This window comes from Rhopalosiphum maidis, chromosome 1 (assembly GCF_003676215.2).
Source record: "Rhopalosiphum maidis isolate BTI-1 chromosome 1, ASM367621v3, whole genome shotgun sequence".
Classification (NCBI taxonomy): Eukaryota; Metazoa; Arthropoda; class Insecta; order Hemiptera; family Aphididae; genus Rhopalosiphum; species Rhopalosiphum maidis.
The window spans coordinates 37,988,116-38,010,049 of NC_040877.1; the positions used below are offsets into that span (position 1 = coordinate 37,988,116).

The window sequence follows — 21,934 nt, forward strand, 5'->3', positions numbered from 1 at the left end:
TCGTCAACCCGAGTAGTAGGTAGGTACTGGCTGGTACATGTAATAATATTATAGTGGTATAGTACATACTATATAGTGTGATGTAGGTGTGAGTAATAAAAAATACAATACAATCTATAATAACGATGCCGTGGAAGGTCGTCTACCACCGAATGGAACGTGATATTAAACTTATTATACATAACATATTACTGTGAAGCGATTTCAACGAGAACACGGAAAACTCGTTCACGGCACGAGAATGACGACAATCGAAAAGCAGGTGTGAATGATATTTTAAAATAATGTCATAAAATTGTGGTCGTGAACTCGCGTGGCGGAAAAAAACCGACGGGCATTCCGTTCGGAAGGAAAAAGTCCCTAAAAGTGCGAAGACACTTACCACCCTACTGCAGTAATGTTGTAGCCTCCCTCCCTCCCTCCCCCCCCAAACGTGCTGCTAATCGTACCGCGGCCGATTAACAATAGTCAACAACAACGCGTAACACACCTATAATATTAATGTTATTACGATTTGAATGAGAACACACGGAAAACCCGTTCACGCGAATGACGACAATCGAAAACTGAAAAGTAGGTATATAATATTATGATAATACAATAATATTATTGCGGTCACGACTCGCGTGGAGGTGAAAAAACATCACGGGCATTCAATTTTGTTTTTTTTTGGGGGGGGGGGGAACTCGCTAAAAGTGCGAAAAACTATACACAGCGGCGTCTCCCACGCCGATCAACAACAACGCATAACTATACATAACTATGCCTATAGGCTATACGGTAATAAGTCGGACGACGACGATACGGTTTGATGGGCGATAAGCGTAACGCCCCGGACTGCTGCGGACCGCGGGTGCTGGGTGGGGGTGCAGGCGGTCGTGGGGCACTCTTCGCGAGGCTGCCGGTCTGCGGTGGCGATTCGGCGCGCGCGACCCGACGCGACGACGGTGGAAGGCGTCGTCATTAATGACTACTATAGCCGAAACAACAACAACGTCACGGCGACGGGCAGGTACGCGATATTATTGCGCCGCCACTATCGCGCGCGGTAGTCTGTGCCGACGTGCGATTATGTACAAACCGGTGTTGGGTATCGTGTTCGTTCTCGTCGCGTTTTCGGCACATCCAGCGTGGTCGTCGTCCGACAACGCCACTGCAGCCACCGCCGACCAATCCACGGCACACGACGCAGTCCGAGGTACGTGCAAGGGGAAAAAAATTAAAATAAAAAGGCGGGCGCGAACGATTCGTGTGACACCGTCAGCCCGACAAGGGTATCCACTGCCAGCTCGCTGCATCGCGGCGGGATTCGTCTCGTGTGACGGGTCGTCGTGGATGATATTGATGTTTTTGAAAAACATGTTTTTCGACATTTCAAAGCGCTCGTTTGAACAACCCGAACTACGCATTTTTCGAATTTATTTTTTACTCGCCCAATACGTTCACCGTATTTTGGTATAAATAAATATTATCGTCATCAGAACGTTGACGAAATGCTTGGAAAATTGAAAATATTTTGGGGACATTATGATATGTAATTTTCAAATGCCGGCTTGATAGTTGATATTATATAGATATTTTGTATTCTGGCGACTCATATTCAAGTCAACTCAATTTTCTAAAGTAGAATAATTTTTTTTTGAACATATAGATGATAGTTATTATTAAGATATAACATTTTATATCCCCGTTATGTCCGTTCGTTCGATATTAAACTATGTATTTATTTTCCGTAGTACTTTACATAGTTAAGTATACTATAGAGTTATAGTTTATTGCATCGTATAAACACCTACCTTTAGAAAACAGGAATTCAGCAAGCTCGTAGAGTGAACTTTTCTAACTTGTTTAATATACAAGCATGTATCGAGTTCAAATACGGTAGTCATATAGGTAATTTATAATAAGCATGCCAAACTCCTTTTTCTAAAACTCTTTTTACGCTACAAACGACCATAAAGATAGTTGGAAAATTAAGTTAAAATATAAAGAAAAAAAAAATACATTTTTTATTTTGTGTCGTGATTTTATTGAACTGAGATACATTTAATATATCGGTATACACATTATGTACTTTCCCGGCGATAATTTCATTGTTATACTACGTTTGTATAAAATGTATTTTTTCGACGACTTTTTTATGCGGCTCATATAGTGTTCCATTCAATATTTTTGGCCCAGTTAATTCGTTACTACTGAGACACCAATATATAATATGGTTTAAACTGTTTAAAGTATACTACATATTATACTACATGGGTATTAGGTGTATGATGGTGTATCGCAATTTTTATTGGTGGTCTACTTGTCTGTACTCATTTTTTATTATCTGTACATAAGTAACGATTCAAAGATTACTACGAAAAAAGTCTAATCCTAATTGCACGATTATTTAAGGTTGTAATTTGTGTCACATAAAACTACATATGCCACTAACATGGCATCATGTAAATGTAACACGCGAAATCTTGTGTCTACAAAAATTTTAATTTACAGCATTTTATTATAATAAATCATATTTTTTTCCTTTTTTTAAATTTATAAATGTGTATTTAAAATCATTTATTTTAGTAGAAAAAAATTCAAGAAAATAATTTAAGTGTACATAAAGTAAAATAAAAAAAACGTAAGTTAATTGTAATTGTTAGCATATCTACTTTGTATATAAATGAGCAATATTTCAGTAATAATAAAATATGTAAAAATTAGAAATATTATAATTCATTGGTCCAAATTATTCATGTTTTAATAGGCCATATTATTCATTCACATTTTGTGTAATATAAATGATATTCAGCTAGGTAAATTAACCAGGTATATCCCAAAAATTTAAATTGAAAAATTGGAGCAGATTACTTATACCTTTACGTTTTGTTTCGTGGCGAAAATGAACAAATCGATATTTAGAGATTTAGACGTAGCGCAAATTACGTATGATTTTTTTTTTATATTTTGGCGCAGATCACATATTATGCACCTTAGTGCATCTTTTTTTAATGGAAAAGATAATATTGAAGGCAAAATATTTAATCGGTTTTCGAAGGAATACTGTAACTTATTATTTTTTTTATCACTGTATTAATTAATGCTGTGATTGGTCCTGAATTATTCCAAATCGATGAATATTTACTCCGTTATTTCAATATCGCTCATTGTGCCTGCGTTTAAAATACGATAAAATAATAAAAACCATACTGGTGTGTGTTTTTTTATTTCGTACTTTCCTATGTTTCTAGAGATTTTCTGTTTCTTTCAGATTACCATTGAGTATTCAATTTTCCATTAAACGAATAATTACAACATCGAAAACGAACGACTTAATCTATTCACAAAAACAATATAATAATTTATTAAAACATAATAAAATATAATATTTATTATTCTTCTATATCGGTGAACCAATAATATTAATAATTGAATTTCACCATATTGCAAATATTGAGGCAGGTATAAACATATAACAAATTATTAAATGCATATGCGACTATATGTATTTAATATTTTTATTTTTTTAATAGACAATAAGAATATTAATGATTTGAAATTAAAACATAATCATCCTGAAGGCGTAAAAGTTTAATAGTTAAAAAATATGTGCTTTTAGGCTATAAGTCATTATATTTTAAGAAGTCATATCGTTCAAATAATTATATTGTTTGTAAGTGACCACTCAATTTAGTAAGCTAGCACAACATATTTATTAAAAGAGCACGGCATATTAACAAAATAACAAATTTAATAATATTAGTAACATGTAGGTATAAATTATAAATTTAAAACGGAATTAATACTTATATAAATTATAGCAATATGTATACAAATTGTAGTCAAGTATATTATGTTTATTAGTTATTAGTTACTCACATACTAATTTTTAATTGTTTAGTGATAATGAGTATGAGTGTAATAATATATCAACAGATATTGTAATACACGTTATTAATTAAATAGGTAGATACTGGCTACTAAAAACCACAGTTACAAATCTTTTTAGAATATTTTACGATAAATCGATTTAAAAACTATTTAAAATATATTAATATCCTATTATGAGTTAGGAAATATTGAATTTTACAGCTATAAATTAATATGTTATGAATCATAACTTATCATTGTTAAATTGTATATTCATTATATATTAATTATAATATTACAATATTGTCTTTACACCATTTTGTATATATAAGCTATGCAACTGATGTACTGGTTAGTGATTGCTGGGTAATAACTTTTCGACTATGACGTTATTGGAATCTTAGGCATAATATGTAAAGATATCTTCAGTTGTTCTATCTAAGGCATAGATTAAGTTATAAAAATGAATAATAATAATTTTTAACGAGCAATGCTTTCTTTTTTGATACATGTTACATCAGTTACATGTAATAATAAATTCTATGCAAGCACCGACAACATTCAAACATTTTTATAAAACTGACATGTATTAGTAGGTATTTAATGAAGGTATACTTTAATACTTAATGTGCTAATACACAACAGTAATGATATTTCTAAATATCAGCTATGGCACTATGGGTGCTGAAGGACTCCTCCTATAGATAATTATTCAAAGATACTTTTTTCGTTATTAAGTTGATTTATAAAAAGGTAAAAACAGGTACTTTAATCTGAAACGGAACTTACAGTATTCTATATGTTTATGGTTTATTATTTTTTTATAACTCCGAGTAGGTATTCATTTAATTGTAAAAAACGTATGTGAATATTTAGTGTCCAACCCTTCCCACATTTTCTTATTATTAAATTCGCCACTGTATTTAATATGTGCGTAGGTAGGTATATGTATCGAGTTAGCAAAATATTTATCATACAATCATATTTAATAGTAGAGCGTAATAAAAACCAGTCAGAAAATCGACTTCCTTTAAAAATATCCTGGGGCAATGTATTGAAAAAAAAATTAAAACCTATTGAGATTATTTGTATTGACTATTGGCACTTCAGTCCTCTTATAAAGCGCCCCGCACTGTTTTTTTTATCATATAAACTGTGATGTTCAACAAATACTCGTATCTACAATAAATTGCATTAATTTGCATATTTTATTAACTTTTATCACCCGGTTACGATTCACCCATATTTAAATGACCAAGAACTGAATTGTAAAAATAAAAAATTATCTATTTGTAAATAATTTATAATTATTATCTTGTCGTCATTAGTAATTATTATAACTATATAAAAAATAAAAAGGTATTTACTTGACCCCGAAATTCTTGACGTACTTCGTTTATGAAAAAGTGTTTTCTTAAAATTACCCACGTGACAAATTAAAAAAAAAAGATTCTAATTGAAAATTTTAGAAAATCGTATTATTACAAATAATAATTAATTGTTTAATGATGGATAATTAATTACTGTATATTTAGGTTTCTTGGAAAATATATATTGTTTTAATACTTCTTTTAAAGTACCTAAATTTAATAGGCAAAAAGTTACTGACTATTGAATAGAAAAATGTATAAAATTTAATTTGATTCGTGAATATTTCATTGGGTTTTTATTAAAAAACTTAAAAGCATATGTATAGGTATCAAATGAAATAAAAACCTACATACTTGACGTTTCTCTGTGTACTACCTACACGAGTAGTATAAATAATATGTATGTAGAACTATACTTTTAAAATAAACCATTTGTGATTTAATTATTGTTATTATTAGTGTTGATGGTAAACGATTACCATTAAATTAAACATTTTATGTTATATTAAAATAGTATTTTATACTTTTGTTTCTTGAGGTTAAAAACCTTGGAAATTCTTTCCGGTTTAAAATCTGGAAGTATGTATAGTTAATATAATATGACTGTATCACTAATATATTTGTATATAGTGCAAACGTATATGTATGCCATTCTAAATATTTGTATATTGTACACAAAATTCAGTTAAATGTGTAACTATGGCCATGGTTAATGGTTGCCGATAAGTATATTATACCGCGATTCATTCAGTATGTGACCATGTCACTACCACCTTTTTTTCTTTTGATAATCTATTTAATAAAAATCTCGTTTTTAGAACTGTCGATAATACTTCAGAACCATATTTTAAATACTCCCAATAACCACTCTAATAAGGAGGGTCGTGCACTGCTGTAACAATAGAATCTTATTTTTTAAATGATAATCAATTTTTTTTATTGTTAATTGTCAAAACGCGATAATCTAAATTGGAATTCGGTAAACATTTTTTAATTTATTTAATTTTGTAAACTAAGGACAATACTCCGTAATAATAGTTTTAGAAGGTATTATGGGGCTAATGTAATAATTTAAACATATTTTTAATTCTTATATAGTAATTAATATTGGTTTATTAAAATGTTTAGTATTTGGAAAATAATTTGCGTATAATAAATACTAGACTGAATATTGCATACATATCTTATATTTTATTTGAAACCATAGTTAAAGATTTTATTATTCTTACTACTTATATAAAGTTTAATAATTCGGAAACTACTCATTTAAATTCTAATTTAGGCGGGTCAAAATTTAAATAAAATTATCTAAATAAAAATTTAAAGTTAAAAATAAAAAAAATAGTAAAGTAATTTATGTCATAAATTTAAATTTAACAATAAATAATGAGAACAATTCTGAACGGTCTTTAATTAACCTATACTTTATGATTTATTTATATTTTATTTTAAGTAGTTTATTTTACTACTTATTAGTAGCAAAATTACTATACACTATATTGAATACTTGAATTCATTTAAGTTCAAAATATAATATTAAACATTTTAAACAAACAAAATTCCATGTCAAAAATTAATAATAATTGTCGAACATAATCACATAAAAGCTCTTTAGTAAAAAATTATAAGGTGATTTGCAAACTTTGGCGATTTAACGAATTTTTTCCAAATGTAAGCTTCTAATGCTTATAGATGATAACCATGTGTATGAATCTTTAATATCGTTAGCTATAAAAAAACAACTTATGAAGAACTTCGTATTAAATTTTTAAGCCTTTTGGATCAAGCGATAATTTTTTTGTTATCGTTTGTAACATTTTTTCAAATGATTATAAATAGTTTAAAAATATTGAAATTACATGTTAAGAAAATGCTAAGAAAAATATTTGGTGAAATGACGAAGTATTTAAGGTAATTTATTGTATTAGGCTAAAAAACAAAAATTATTTTGTCGGTTATTGGTTTCCCGTAAAAATATCCGTTTTTTCTTAATTTTTTTTTTTTGTTTTTTCTTGGTAATATTAAGTACTATATTCTTTATTTAAGATCCTCTCAAAGTATCAACTAGATCTAATTTTAAATCATAAATTAGTAAAAAATCTTTCAAGTTTAAAATAAAACCGCTTTTACTATTTCAAAGTCCATAGATAGACACACAAAAAAAGTAAAATATACATCATTGTAAAATAAATACATTCATCTCTGCACTTAGAATTAAAAAAGGGTAATTTTAATTTGAAAAAAGAAGTTTTTATTGCCATAGAATTATCTCTAATAAACAAAATCTAAATGTAATTAAAATTTCTAATAATCAGAATTTGAATAAATAAATTATTAGAAGAAAAATTGAGGATACAGAACATGTGGTGAATCATGCCATATACACCATGTACGTACTGGATATCAAATTGAAAGATCGTAATGAGCTATAAAGGACAAAGTTCTTTCTTATTCTCAAAAAATTTAATTCGCCAATAAAATTCAAAACATATTATTCTCAAGACTTACAATAATATGTCCCTGTAATGTCTAATAATTATTAATCTAATTATATACTAATGCGATTTTATACGGATTTAATACTGTTAACTATCTATTATAATTTTAATTAAAATTCAAGAACATACTAAAATATTATTTAGTAGGTAGTCTCATATTTGATCGATCGAGGCTTTCTTATAATAAAATGTAATTTTAAATCTCTATAATTCAATAATCTGGACTGGAATACGGATGCTGTTAAATATTATAATTAATTTTGTTAACTTGACGAGAATTTAAAATGCTTGTTAAAATATGGGTTTTTTGTCAGTCTGTTGAATATCCTGTTTTACATGAGTCTACAGCGTACAATGTCATGTAGTATGCAATATAATACTCATAAACTTATTATGCATTAAGTGATAGTCTAATATACTCGAATTTACAACTAATAGACTTATTAATAAATTATTGTCTTCTCTTCTTGAATTTGAATGGTACACATTAAAAATTTTTTTATATGTAATTCTTAAAATACATTATTTTTTTTTTTATACTTTATTTGATTTTTCATAATGTTTTTATTTTACCTAGTATATTATATATATATTTATTTTTTTAATATAAGTATATTTATTTTTAACAATAATTAATAAATTATAAATATAAATACCATAATTTAAAACGAAATTTTTAGATTAAAATTGTTAACAGTTATTCTCTATTTGTGGGCATTATAATTTATAACACTAGTTATTGTAATGTATTGAATTAAATGTACTTATTTAGATTAAGTATCAAAACTAATACAAAACCTAACCTAACCTACCTAAAATATTCGGAAAAATCAAACAAATAATTCACTTATAGTTTAAAATCAAAATGTCATTTATATATTATTGTTTATATTTGTACATCATTAATACGAAATAAATGCAATTATAGGAAAAAATAATATTCATAATACGTAAATTATTGCAGTATTTACACAAAATTAATTTTTAATATTGCAAACCCGTTGTTATGTTGACGTTTAAAAAAATGTAATTAAACTTTGTACCATACATGAGTCGTGGGTTAAAAAAAATAAATCATCCAACATTTATACGTCGATGCATTTTATCTATTATAAAGTTTATAATCCGTAATTTACATAGTTTATACACACGAAAATTAATATTTTACACCAAACAAAAAACTTAAGCGAAATTTTTAAATTACATATTAACAAATATTTTAATCCATGCAAATATACTCGTACAGTGAGTCGCAAATAAATAGTAATATAGAATATTTTAATCAGATGACTTTAAAATCAAATGGGTATATTTGAGGAAGATAAACGATATTTAGTATTTAAGTATTTTAGGTACTCATTCTAATTCAATTTTATGGAGTGATGGAGTGTGATATTTTAAAATGCTTAGACTTTTTTTATAAACATTTAACTATATTTTTTTCGATAGATAAACTACTCGATTACTTAAAATAGTTAAATATTAATTTATTATTATAACTTATTATTAAAAAACCAATATAAAATTAATTATTTTATAATATTAGTGTAAATTGATGCTAAATTTACGTCATAGGTTGATTACATATTTATATTTTGTATCTATGTAATAACATTAAATTTAATCTTATCACATGCTTATATCTATAAAAATTTTAATTTACTGAAATATGTATACGTTCCTTTGGAAAATATTATTTTAATAAATAACTTTTTTTTTTATAAAATGTTACCTTATATTTTCTCATAAGAACAATTTAAATTACATGGTTATTCGAGTAAAGAAATGGTACAACAAATTTATTTTTTAATTTGATTATATTTCAGACAGTGATAATTTTTAGTATTACACAATTGTTTCAAATATAAAACGGATCCGTTTTTGGGGTTTCACCCAACAAACTATATACCTTTTATTAATTCCCACATACTACTCGTTGGCCCAGACATATCGAATGACCTCATTTCCTTCCTCAAAGAAACCGGACTGAATAAAAAAATTTAATAATTAAAATTAATATTCTACTCCAGTGTACATAAATTAATTATAAATAAAATATATTTTTTAAAAAAGCATGTAATATAATGTATTTAGATGTTATATCAAATAGTTAATACTAATGACCTTAGTTGCTGAAGTTATATTTGATCAATAAAAATTCACTATGCTTTAATTTGTTTAATTCGGGTAAGAACAACTAATAAAAAATATTAAACTTATTCAATTTTCAAGCTTTTTGACCAAGCATAGAAAAATTTGTTAAATACGTCAAAAATTGCAAATGTCTATAAATACATCATTAAAATCCAAAATATTCAAAATAATTATATAATGTCCATAAAAGAATTTGTTATAACTTATAACAAAAACAATTTTTCTAAACATTAGTATTGCATACATTTTTCTAATATTTACATAATATTTTTAGTTTTTTCAATTTTTTTTAAAAAGTACTGGTAATTTTCTTATTTTGTTTTTATGTACTAGTTAGATCCAATTTACTACCAGAAGCTACAATCATAATTGATTAATAAGATATTTCACTGCTATAAAGACAAACGTAAAGGAATATTTCAAAAACACTGTGTAGTGTTCAAAAATATTTATTTCACTTTTTAATAATACAAAAATAAATAATCACAAAGACAGTAATTATTTTTTTATAATTTTATTTCACATTTCCACCAAATATTTATATTTCCATTTTAAAAATTGTTTGATTCATTGAATGATATATTTCCAATTTTTGAAACGCTTTTACAATAGTTAGAAAAATCTAAAATCCATAGTCAACATTTTTATGTTATACGTTTGAAGTTAGAATGTTTACGAAATCGAATAAGTAGATACTTATATATAGATAATGCGTGTATTAATTTAAATAAAAATTAGATTAACATAATAATATAACTGTCAACCGATCCGTCTTATCTATAGCTACTAATGAAAAATGTATTAACTTCAGTAGATTACCCTTAAAATTACACGTGTGATTTGTATGACGTACGAATCTAATCAATTATAATGTTTATAATAATGATTCAAGAGGTTTTAAAATAATAAACGATATCAGGGTTTGTTCGTAGCAGATAATTATACCTATATTGTTATGTTTTATTTTTATATTATAGTAATCACTATAATATTATTTAAAATTGTTGAATTATTATAGCTGTTACTTAACTTTATTAAGTTAATAGATTCGCGTGATAAATATATTAAAATTAATCAAAATATTTTTAAAATTTATTACTAAATTGGGTATAATATATAATAATTTATGTAAAAATTCTTTAAGTCTCTACTTGAAACCTTTTTTTTAATTAATTTAAATCATTATTTTTCGTGTGGATATCCAGTTTTATAATAATATGAAGCTAAAATGACTAAAAAAAAATTATCCTATCCATATTTGTTATCAATATTTTTAGTTTGCTGTAAAAACAAATTATGAAATACATTGTATATATTTTTACAAAACTTGGTTATTAAAGTTAAAATGTTGTATACACTTTTAATTAGAAAATAATTTGAAAATGTTTGACCAAATTTATGCTTAAAAAATCATATAAAATCAAAGTGGTTTTAAACTAAACTTTGTTTTTAATTCCAGTAAATATCCATGGTCATGATTTTTTATCAAGCACGGGACATTTTTTACTAATATTTATAGGAACAAAAATTAAAAAAAAGTTCAAAAAAATTAATCTTTATAAATAAAATATTAAGACATCCAAAATAATTTAAAAGTAATACCAATAAGTCTTTAAAATCCCAATATAAATAATTGGTGATAATTAAATGTATTCACTACAGTTATAATTTTTTAAATTACCATAAAGTAGCAAATTTGATTTGGTCAAAAATTGATATGCAGAAATAATTTTTTTTTTAATATGTTAAAAGGGTTTTAAAGTATAGTTTTTCCTATTATTAAAAAAAAGATATCATTATACAATGAATACCTTGCTTCACTTGAATTCTAAAAAAGCAAAATACTTTATAAATTAAGTAAATAATAATAGGTACCTATCATAATATTATACACACATGACCTGTGTTATTATCCACGTGTTTAATAATAAAAATAAAAAAATAAACTTTGGATTGAACAAGGTTATAATTGGAAGTTTGAACAAGTTTCAAAATTGATTTTATTAAATAAATTAACATTTAACACAAATTTGCTTAATAATCTGCATATACCTACTTAATAATAAAATCATTAGATCAATGTTTTTTAATGCCGAGTATAACTGAAAAGAAGGAATGCTTTCTACAGTATAATATTAAATAATTTTAATAATAATAACTTTCATATTTTTGAAAATGTTTATTTAATCTACAAGAAAGAGTGAGAGTGTGAGGGGGAGAGAAAGATAGGTTATATAAAATGTGAAAATGTATGTGGATAAAATACTTACAGTCTCAGTGTTCTAAACTTTCATAAAATATTTATAAAATTTCATACAATATTTTTTTTTTATTTTAGCGATTAATATATTATTTATTTTACACTGTGAGATTATTTTTTTTTTTACCGAAAAAATGCTTCGATCATCGATTTTGAGGGAGGTAAGAAATTATATTTATTTTATACTTAGAGTGGTGAGGACTGAGTGGAGTATTCATTTCTAAGAACTTTTTAAAATAATGGGAAAAACAAAATAAAATTAGTAAAAATATATTTTAAAACGTTAATATTATCATTATTTAACTACGGGGTTCCAACTACTAAATCGCTGAAAGGCAAGACCTTTTATCAGATCACGTCGATCTTACTGGTGCTTCACCTAATTTATACCTTGAAATTTAAAACACAAAACAAATAATATAAAATTAAAAGTATTTAATTGTTAATAATAATATTATTTATTGAATTCCGTGGCAAAATAAAAGTACACAAACCATTATATAATAAAAATAAATAATATTTTGGTAACGATGGTTATCAAAAAAGTACAGTGTTCTCATTCAGAATAGTTTCACCACGTAAACAATATGATTTATCATTGAATTCAAACTTAACACGTACATTATAACCTACTGAACGACAAAGTTTACTCTACATTTACTAGATAACAAAGCGCGGTACTTGGCGCCTTTTTCAGATTTTTTTTTTTAATATTGATCGCACATTAATGTTGTTTGAATTCTATTCAAAAATATATACTGCTTTATAGTTATACATTGGTTTTTATTCTAAAACTCATTGAAATCCACAGACTACAGCGTTTTTTCAAGTGATAAAGCTCATATTATATAATATAATCATATGTATATTATTCTGCGTTTAATTAATTATTTTATTATTATAATTATTTTTTACCGAACATTGTGTTTGTGTACTTTTGTAATTCATTTATAACTTCTTGAATCTAATAGGCTGTTATTGCGATCTTCAAATATCGATATGAAAACTACAGTAAAACTTATCTCTGCTAGTTTTCCTACCGTGGCAACCGCAATGCATTAAGTGACCCTCCTCATCTGTTTCATTACCATTTTAAACAACTCAATTGCTTTATAGGTGTGTACAAAAATACACAAAAACAATGAATAGACAAATGATTTTTTAAGTTTCAAGATTGTGGTGAGCACAGTAAAAGCGTATAATATACTTTTCATTTACGGAAACTATAGCCATTATTGCAAGGACGACATAATAATATAATGTACAACTTGCAAAAGTGGCTAATTTATACTATTCTGGAACAAATTACACGTCTTTGCAAGAGCGGCATATTTGTGCTAATTTTTTCATATTGTCATTTTTGAATGATGTCACCACTGGGACATGTTAATAATAATTATGTAATGTTTTACCGACAAATTTATGACATTGTGTAGGATTTCAATGGAAGCTACAATTAAAAATTAAAATAGAGTGATTTTTTAAATTTCACGGTACGTTAAATATTCGCATAGAAAAAGACATAAACGTATGGTTTTTTTTTTTTTTTAATAGAAACACCTAAGTTTGAAATCTTATTTGAATGCATTACCTAAAAACCCATTATCTTCAAGTGTTCGTGGAAATATCAATAGTACCTACTACATAATAAATATCATATTATATTCTTTGTATTCGATATTTATTTCCTTCATTCGTAATAGTTAATTTTCTAAAATAAAAACTAGGATAGTATTATCAACACTTATAATTTTCTATAAAAATTACTTTATTTGTTATAATAAACGTGAAGATACTCAATATTGTTATCAAACAAGTTTTGAATAAATATAATAATAATATAGATCCTTATATAATATGATACCACTCCAGAGATCATATTGTTTTAAAGTACTGTATCCCCCCGTACTTTGATACAAATACGACGAATCAAAACTTAGAATATTTTTAAACTCTTAAGTCACAGAATTTCTTAGAATTCATATATTTTCGTCAACTATAGGGTGGAGCAATATATTGTTAATTATATTTAATTAATTTTTAATACTGTGTATTGTAATGCAATTGGTTTTACGTCATTGATTCACGCTTCAACGTTTTTATAATATTACTAAAGAAACCTTCAAGATATTTTATGATTGGTTTGTAATAAATGTAATAATGTACCTACGTTACAATTCAAAGTTATAGATTGTGTTATTAAATTTGGAAGGCATAAATTTATACTTTTAATAGGTATAGGCTGGGACCACACTACTCTCAAGTACATTAGTTTATTTTGTAAAATGTTTTTTTATAAGATTTTATGATTTTACCTTTGCTGTTAGAACATTTCATCAATATAGTCTATATTTATTGTGAGATTTTCAATTCTTTTAGATTAATACTTAATGTAATTTAAACAAGCATCTTTATTTTTATCAAATTTTCATTCAATATAAAAATATTATTTGTATTTAAAAATATATTATTTTTTACAATGAAATTTTATAAATATTACTTAATATGTTAAGTACTCATTATAAATTAATAACTATTCCAACTGTATTGTAATTGAAAATTAATGTTTAAATACAAACATAGAAATATCTATCTAAATAACAACATTAAATAATTATATAAATATTAATCAATTATAATAAAGTTTATACTCTGAAGAATTATAATAATACTCTTATGGTATTATTTTAACTATTAAAATCACTTTTCAATAAAGTACATAATTGTTTAATTTATTTTATAGATTTTAGATTATTTACTATTAAGAGTTATTCATTATTTACTGTAGGTACATAAATTATAATAAACAATAAATATCATGTATATATTAATTATTATTAAACTTTTGTTTAATTTAATTATAAGTATACATTTTTGTTCTATTTCATTTATATTGACTAAATCATATGAAAAAACTTTTGTTTTATTAATTTATTAACTTTGAGTTTTCTGTACTTCTGTACTTAATGAGTAATATTCATTATGCCAACCTTTTGTATATTTTGTTTTGTTGCCATTATTAGTTATCTTAATTATTACATTATTGCAGTTAGTGCATTGTTGATTACGTAAAAATACATAAATTAATTAAATATTTGATTCTTAGAATATTATGAGTCCTTTTTTTTTTTTTTTTTACTAGCTGCCTCGATGAATTTAAGTAGATATATTTAAATACATTAATTATATATTTAATATTTTTTATACTAACAATATTAAAGGAAAAAAATTTCAAAATACATTTGAAATCAATTTTACTATAAAAAGATAATAATGAAGTAGAAATAATTTATTTTCATAGTAATTTTAAGCTAGAATTAATTAGTTGAAAATTATATTATTTTAAGTTTATAAGTTATGTTGGATACTAAAAAATTATATTAAGTTTCATTGCCATAAATTGGATGAATATATTTACCTTTATTTTACTTATATTCTTGTCTTTACGTGGACCAGAGACATAAACTATAAAATAAAATGAACTTACGTGTTAATAAAATAAAAGTTGAAAACTCTAACCAATTTAATTTTTAAAAAAAATATTGAAATTCATATTCATCACTTATTGTCGTTACTATGAAAAGAGTCAACAATGTCTTATATTTAGTTCAGTACCAATGCCTATCAAACATAATATATACAATATACATACAGTGGCGATGAAACCTTTTTTATATCAATAATTAAATATTTAGGTACTTAGAAATATGTATTGTATATTAATACAATAAATATTATAAATAATATAACTGAAGTGATTATAGTTACACTATTTATGATCCGTCTATATGCGAGACTATGCGAGTATTAATTAGTATTAATTAATTTACTTAGTTTAGAGTCCTACACTATTACAGATTAATATTTATCGTTATTAATAAAAATTATTAGTGATTAATATTAAATGTTGTATAAGAAAACCTTAAAATCCTAAAACTATTAATTAATTTTAAAAAATAACTAAAATTTTTATTTCAAATATGTACCACTTAAATCAAACTACAGTTTCCGCAAATGACTTTAAAAGTTGTTAAAAATATTTATAATTAATTAAACTCATTTATCATTATTGTATGTAACTGATAAATTCCTTGTTCTGTCAAGAATATATGTATATATACTAGAAATTAGGTACCAAAATCAAACAAAATATCATTACATTAAAATAACATGTTTATCGTATATTGTTATACCTACTAAACATTATGTTCAGATAATCATTATTCATAATTATTAATCTGTTATATTTCCATTATGAATCATTTTATAATAATATTATCATATAATGAAAAACTTATAACCCACGACGATTTATATACTTACTACTACTAAATAAATCATTAAGAATTATTGACCTAACTAGTTTTTTACAACGCTAATAGAATGGTAATTATTGAAGACATTGAAGTATTTATGTTCGGTATTATATTTAATGTTTATATAAATAATTAGGTACCTAATGGGATTTTCATTCATAAAATTCATATTTTTTACTATTTGATTGAGCTGTCATAATATTACTGTGAGTAATACGTGTTTGGCTGTTAATTAAATAATATATGTATATTTATTTTACATAGAGTACACTATTACAATAAACACACAATCAATATTATAAATAATATTATTAACACAAATATCAAAAATTCTTGGATAGGTGAGTCGGCAAATCGCTCAGTACGAAACTTAAATTTAATAATAATTCATTGTTACCATCTAATAAAAGAACTACTAATCCAAAATGTATGATCAAAACCTCTCAAATATATAATTTAACAAACAAAAAACCAATTCAAACGTCAAGCTCATTTTTTGTTCAACCAATCTTATGAAATATTTCTTCACATCCCTGCAAAACTAACAACAACACAACAACACAGAACACATAATACCATAATACAATTATTTCCCAAACTCATTATAACCACGGGAGACTTCAACAGCCACTAAGTTAGATACAGGTCCCACAATAGAGGTAAATAAATAGAAAACATTTTAGAAAATTAAAATCTAATTCTACTTAATAATTTCCTAATTTATAATTTTATCAAATAACAATTATTTCAATACTGACTTATATTTTTGAAACATTATTTTGCCCAAAACCTCAATTAAATGGTCCTATCCAAAATTATCAGCAGTTATCACTTCCACAATATTGTATATTTTATACTTCAATATAATGACAGTGACAGAAGCTCTTGGGAACTATGAAAAATCCAAACTGAGCAATTTTTAGAGAACTTCTTGAAATTGAAATAACTCATATAAAATAATAAAAACAAATTAAGAAAACAGTTTAAAGATTTACAAACACAGTCTTTAAATCAGCCAACCTAACCATAGAAAAAATAAAAACCCAAAACCCAACGTACCCTGGTGGAATCAAGAAATAAAATAATTTATTTAAAAAAATATTAATGCCCTTATAAAATTTCAAAAAACAATAAAGCTTTATCCAACTAAAAATAACTAAGAGCAATATTAAAATAGGTACCTAATAAAATTAAATGAAAAACTTTCATTGAAAAATATACAAACAATATTAATGAAATAGCCAATAAAAAAATAATTTGGAATAAAATACAACTATTTTTGGTACTTCTATCGTGACTAATGATTCTACCCAAAAAATTATTTAATTTAAAAATCATTATTTTAATATAAATATTGATGTATTGTTAAAAAATACAACAAATATCCTTAATATTGTATTATATTACTTCAAAATATTAATTGTAATTATAAAGAAATAATAATTAATAAGTTTATAAATTGTAATTTATTAGATTGTTTTGTTTTTTATAAATATGAAAATCAGTATATTATATTAATAAAATTTCCTTGAGCGCGGGCGTAAGGAGTACGCCGCCGGAGACAGTTCTGTATAATATATACATATGATATACCTATTTAATGCATATTATATTAAATAAGTACATAATATTATTACAATATTACATATTTACTATTGTAAAGTTCAATGTATAAACAACAATATAATAAATCATACTTTTATGTTTTCAAATTTATTTTATATAATATTATAACCTGAGATATTACGATATTAATACTAAACTAAAGAATGCAATTCAATATCAATAATAATTAGTAAATAATGTATAAGTATCTGTATAGTGTATGCATAGAATATATATTATATTATGACAAATAATGTATCTAGTTTTGTAAGACAACTTTTATGATGATGAAATTGTTCTTTATTGGCCAGTTGCAAAAATAAAACGATCTTATTTTATGTAGTTTATTTTATAATTGTGAAATAGACTAAGTGCGAGTTAAATAATTAAATTTTACAGAAAAATCAAATAATAATCACAATTTCTTTCATCAAATTTAATCTGTAATCATGAAAATATTTCATAGAACTATTTTTATAAAATAAAATAATATGTACTGTTTCATTATAAACATTTAAATTTCATATTTCCACAGTAAAATAACCAAATAATTCTAAAAAGAATATAGTTGATAATATTGACTTATTATTAAAATCTAAATATGTTATTGAATAAAAAAAAATTTAATATGAACTTAAATACCTACCTATTTATGAATTCTAAGACTTTGTTTATTGCTCTATATTCTATTTAGCAATATGTAATTGTTAGTTTCATTATTTTTTAAGTTTGACCTCCACTAAGTAGTACCTACTCCGGCACCTGAAAATGTTTAAAATCAATCATTATATTTTATTATATTATTTATTTTAATGATTTCTCCACCTATAATAAATTGAATTCTCCTACCCGACGGCACTATACATCGGTCAGAGATATAGGCGCATTTCATGATACACATACAGTAAGATTAATTATTATTGTAATAAATATGCAATTTAGGTAGGTACCTACAATATTAAATATTATTGACCATTTGAAATGTATACAACATACTTGATATTATAATAATATATAATTTTATATTAATGTTACAAATAAACTTGAAATCAGATATTATTGTCATGCTTGTGACCTTAAAAAAAATATATCAGTCTACGTGTAGTATATGATTTATGTACTGGGTGATTCGTTTAAGAGTCAACAAACAAACAGAATAACACTAATCAATCATTACCTTAAAAAGTATTTAGTAATATTTTTTTATAATTTTAGGTTATTTTAAAACAAAATTTAATTGTTTACTATTATTCATTGTTATTTCCTGTTATATATATTTTTTACTATTTTAAATAAAAATATATACAATTTTAATTTCATATTATAGGGTAGAACATTTTTTGAGAAGTGTGATGCACACAAATTTAATTTCAAATAATTTTAGACGTTACTATTACTCCACTTAACTAACCTTTAAATACTTACAATAGTTAATATATTATAACAAATAATAATTTCATTTCAATTTTGTTACACTACTTTGTTACTATACAATTGATAGTACATGAATTTTAAATTATTGTAATAAATTAATCATAATAATAATAAACTACTATTTTAATATTATTAGTGTTGAACATTACCTAATAAATTTTAAAGAAATAAAAACTAATATAGGTAATAGGTATATTATACGTATGGATATTGATATACATTTTTATGTAGCATACTTTACGCATTTTATCATTCTATATATACTTATGTCCTTGATTTTTTTTATTTTTCTAAACTATATTAAATTGATTATATAATATTGTATTTGTATCTAATATTATTATGAAATATAACTCTTTCAATTTTAAACCTTAAAATATGAAATTTAGTATCAGTTTAATGGTTTATACTGTATAAACTATATACTGTATTTAATTTGAAGTATTTTAATTACGTTAATTATGTGAGTATATAACGTTATTTTAATAATTTGCGAATATTGACTGAAGGTTGTCGTGTCGCTTTAAAGATTTATATTTTATTATATATTAATAAGCAAACATTTATGATCATGTACACAGGTAAGTTTATCATAATATGCAATAAATTTAATCGTTTAAAAAACTTGTTTTTTACACTGCTTAACCTGATTTTTAATATGAATATAGGTGAATACATTTTAGCACTAAGCTTGCTGCCAAATCAATACCTAATCAATAATTATACTTACCTATATATTGATATTATAACATCAGCTATATGGTCATTACTCATTACTATGTTTAATGTTTATATTACAGACAGTTTTAGGTATATTATCGTTATAAAATACTACTAAATACTCTAATATACTATACTGATATTATGTAGAAATAAAGCTGCATGATCAAGTATAAATACCATAATTCTATAGTATAGGGATAATACTACAAAGTATATAGTATGTTTAAAAGCAATCAATATGAACTATGACATATGTAATCAAAAACGTAAGAAAAATGGTCAATATTTATAAGACCCTGTGATTTAACTCAACAACAATTTTCGTCTTTTTTAAAAAATGTAAAAAGCTAGTATTCAGGTTTGTCATACATAAAAAAGTACGATAGTTATCGTGTATTCGTGTTCTAATGTTTTAAAAAGATTCTGAAAGTTAAAATATTCCATGAAAATAATTTTAGGATCTAAAAAACAAGATATCAGCCCCCTTTTTTGAATCAAATTTAGTTACAAGATATATGACTCATAATTGATATAACAAATCAGTTGTCAAATTTAAATTCGAATTTACAAGAAAAAGCTCAAATGTTATTAAACATTAATGACCACGTTAAGATTTTCAGTTGTAAATTAGGTCTTTAAAAAAAAAACAGTCGGAAAATTAAGACTTAACGCATGTCGTATAAAACCAATATTGACCAATTTTTTACTTTTAAGTATACCGGAAAAATCTTATGTTTAAGAAATCGTCGTAGAAAGAGTATAAGTATTCTGTTAAATTTGGGTTAACTGACATTCGTTCTATATTAAAAGTGACCTTAAACAATAAAATGTGTTCTGACATAGAACATTTTTAATAGCAAAAATATAATGTTAGATATCGCAAACATGATGGCACAAATAAATAAAATAATATAAAATAATTTATAACTTAAGCAATATCATATACTATAATAATATAATTATTATTAAGTTCTTGTTTCTTTTCTTTACAGTCCGCGTAAATACAAATATTTTGGCCCTTTTATATTTTGAGTTTGATAAGATTAGGAAAGGCTATACCATTACATTAACGAAATAAAATAATATATACAACTATAATGTAATACTACAAAGAAATAGCATACGTTTAATTTGCAATCACATCGTAATTTTTTTTTTTCATTATAGGAAATGATACAAGTGACAGCATCGAGCTCAGTAATAGCAGCACTATCACCTGTGAAAATGTCAGTCGTTCCATTGATGACTTTCCTCCAGACTTCTTCACTGACGACCAAAGACGTCACGGCGCTGTTGTCTTTCACTTCATGGTGGCTTTTTATGGATTCGTTTTCATAGCATTTGTATGCAATGATTATTTCCTACCATCGGTGTTTTGCATATGTTTAGGTATGTTACATCTATCGAAAAAGTTTTTTTTTAAAGGGTACATAAAATACATAATATATATAATATTATGCATACATTTTAAAAAAATTCATAAAACGTTATAATTATATTTTAAGTACCAAATGTAATAATATACAATACCTCTTATAGGTATGCAATAACTTATCACTTGTTAATACCTATTTCCTCGTAATTGTTTTTAAAATTATAATGCAAACCGAATACAATAATATTATGTACACTTTACCTACATGGTATCTAGTGAAAAAAATGTAAGCATCAGCCATTTTTGAAATTTAATTTAATGACTTCATTTTGATAGCTATGATG

At 24.6% G+C, this 21,934-nt stretch overlaps 1 protein-coding gene across 2 annotated transcripts in view; it reads left to right on the plus strand.

Annotated features, from left to right (window-relative positions):
- Nucleotides 1–989: 989 nt before the first annotated feature.
- Nucleotides 990–21,934, plus strand: part of LOC113547907 (sodium/potassium/calcium exchanger 4-like) — a 37,805-nt gene continuing 16,860 nt past the window's right edge. The window contains exons 1-2 of one of the 2 annotated variants that reach the window (XM_026948488.1): nucleotides 990–1,198; nucleotides 21,383–21,604. In XM_026948488.1, coding sequence (XP_026804289.1) covers nucleotides 1,072–1,198; nucleotides 21,383–21,604 — 349 coding nt within the window. In that variant the 5' untranslated portion in view covers nucleotides 990–1,071. The remainder of the gene's footprint in view (nucleotides 1,199–21,382; nucleotides 21,605–21,934) is intronic. The other variant, XM_026948489.1, reaches the window with a different exon arrangement.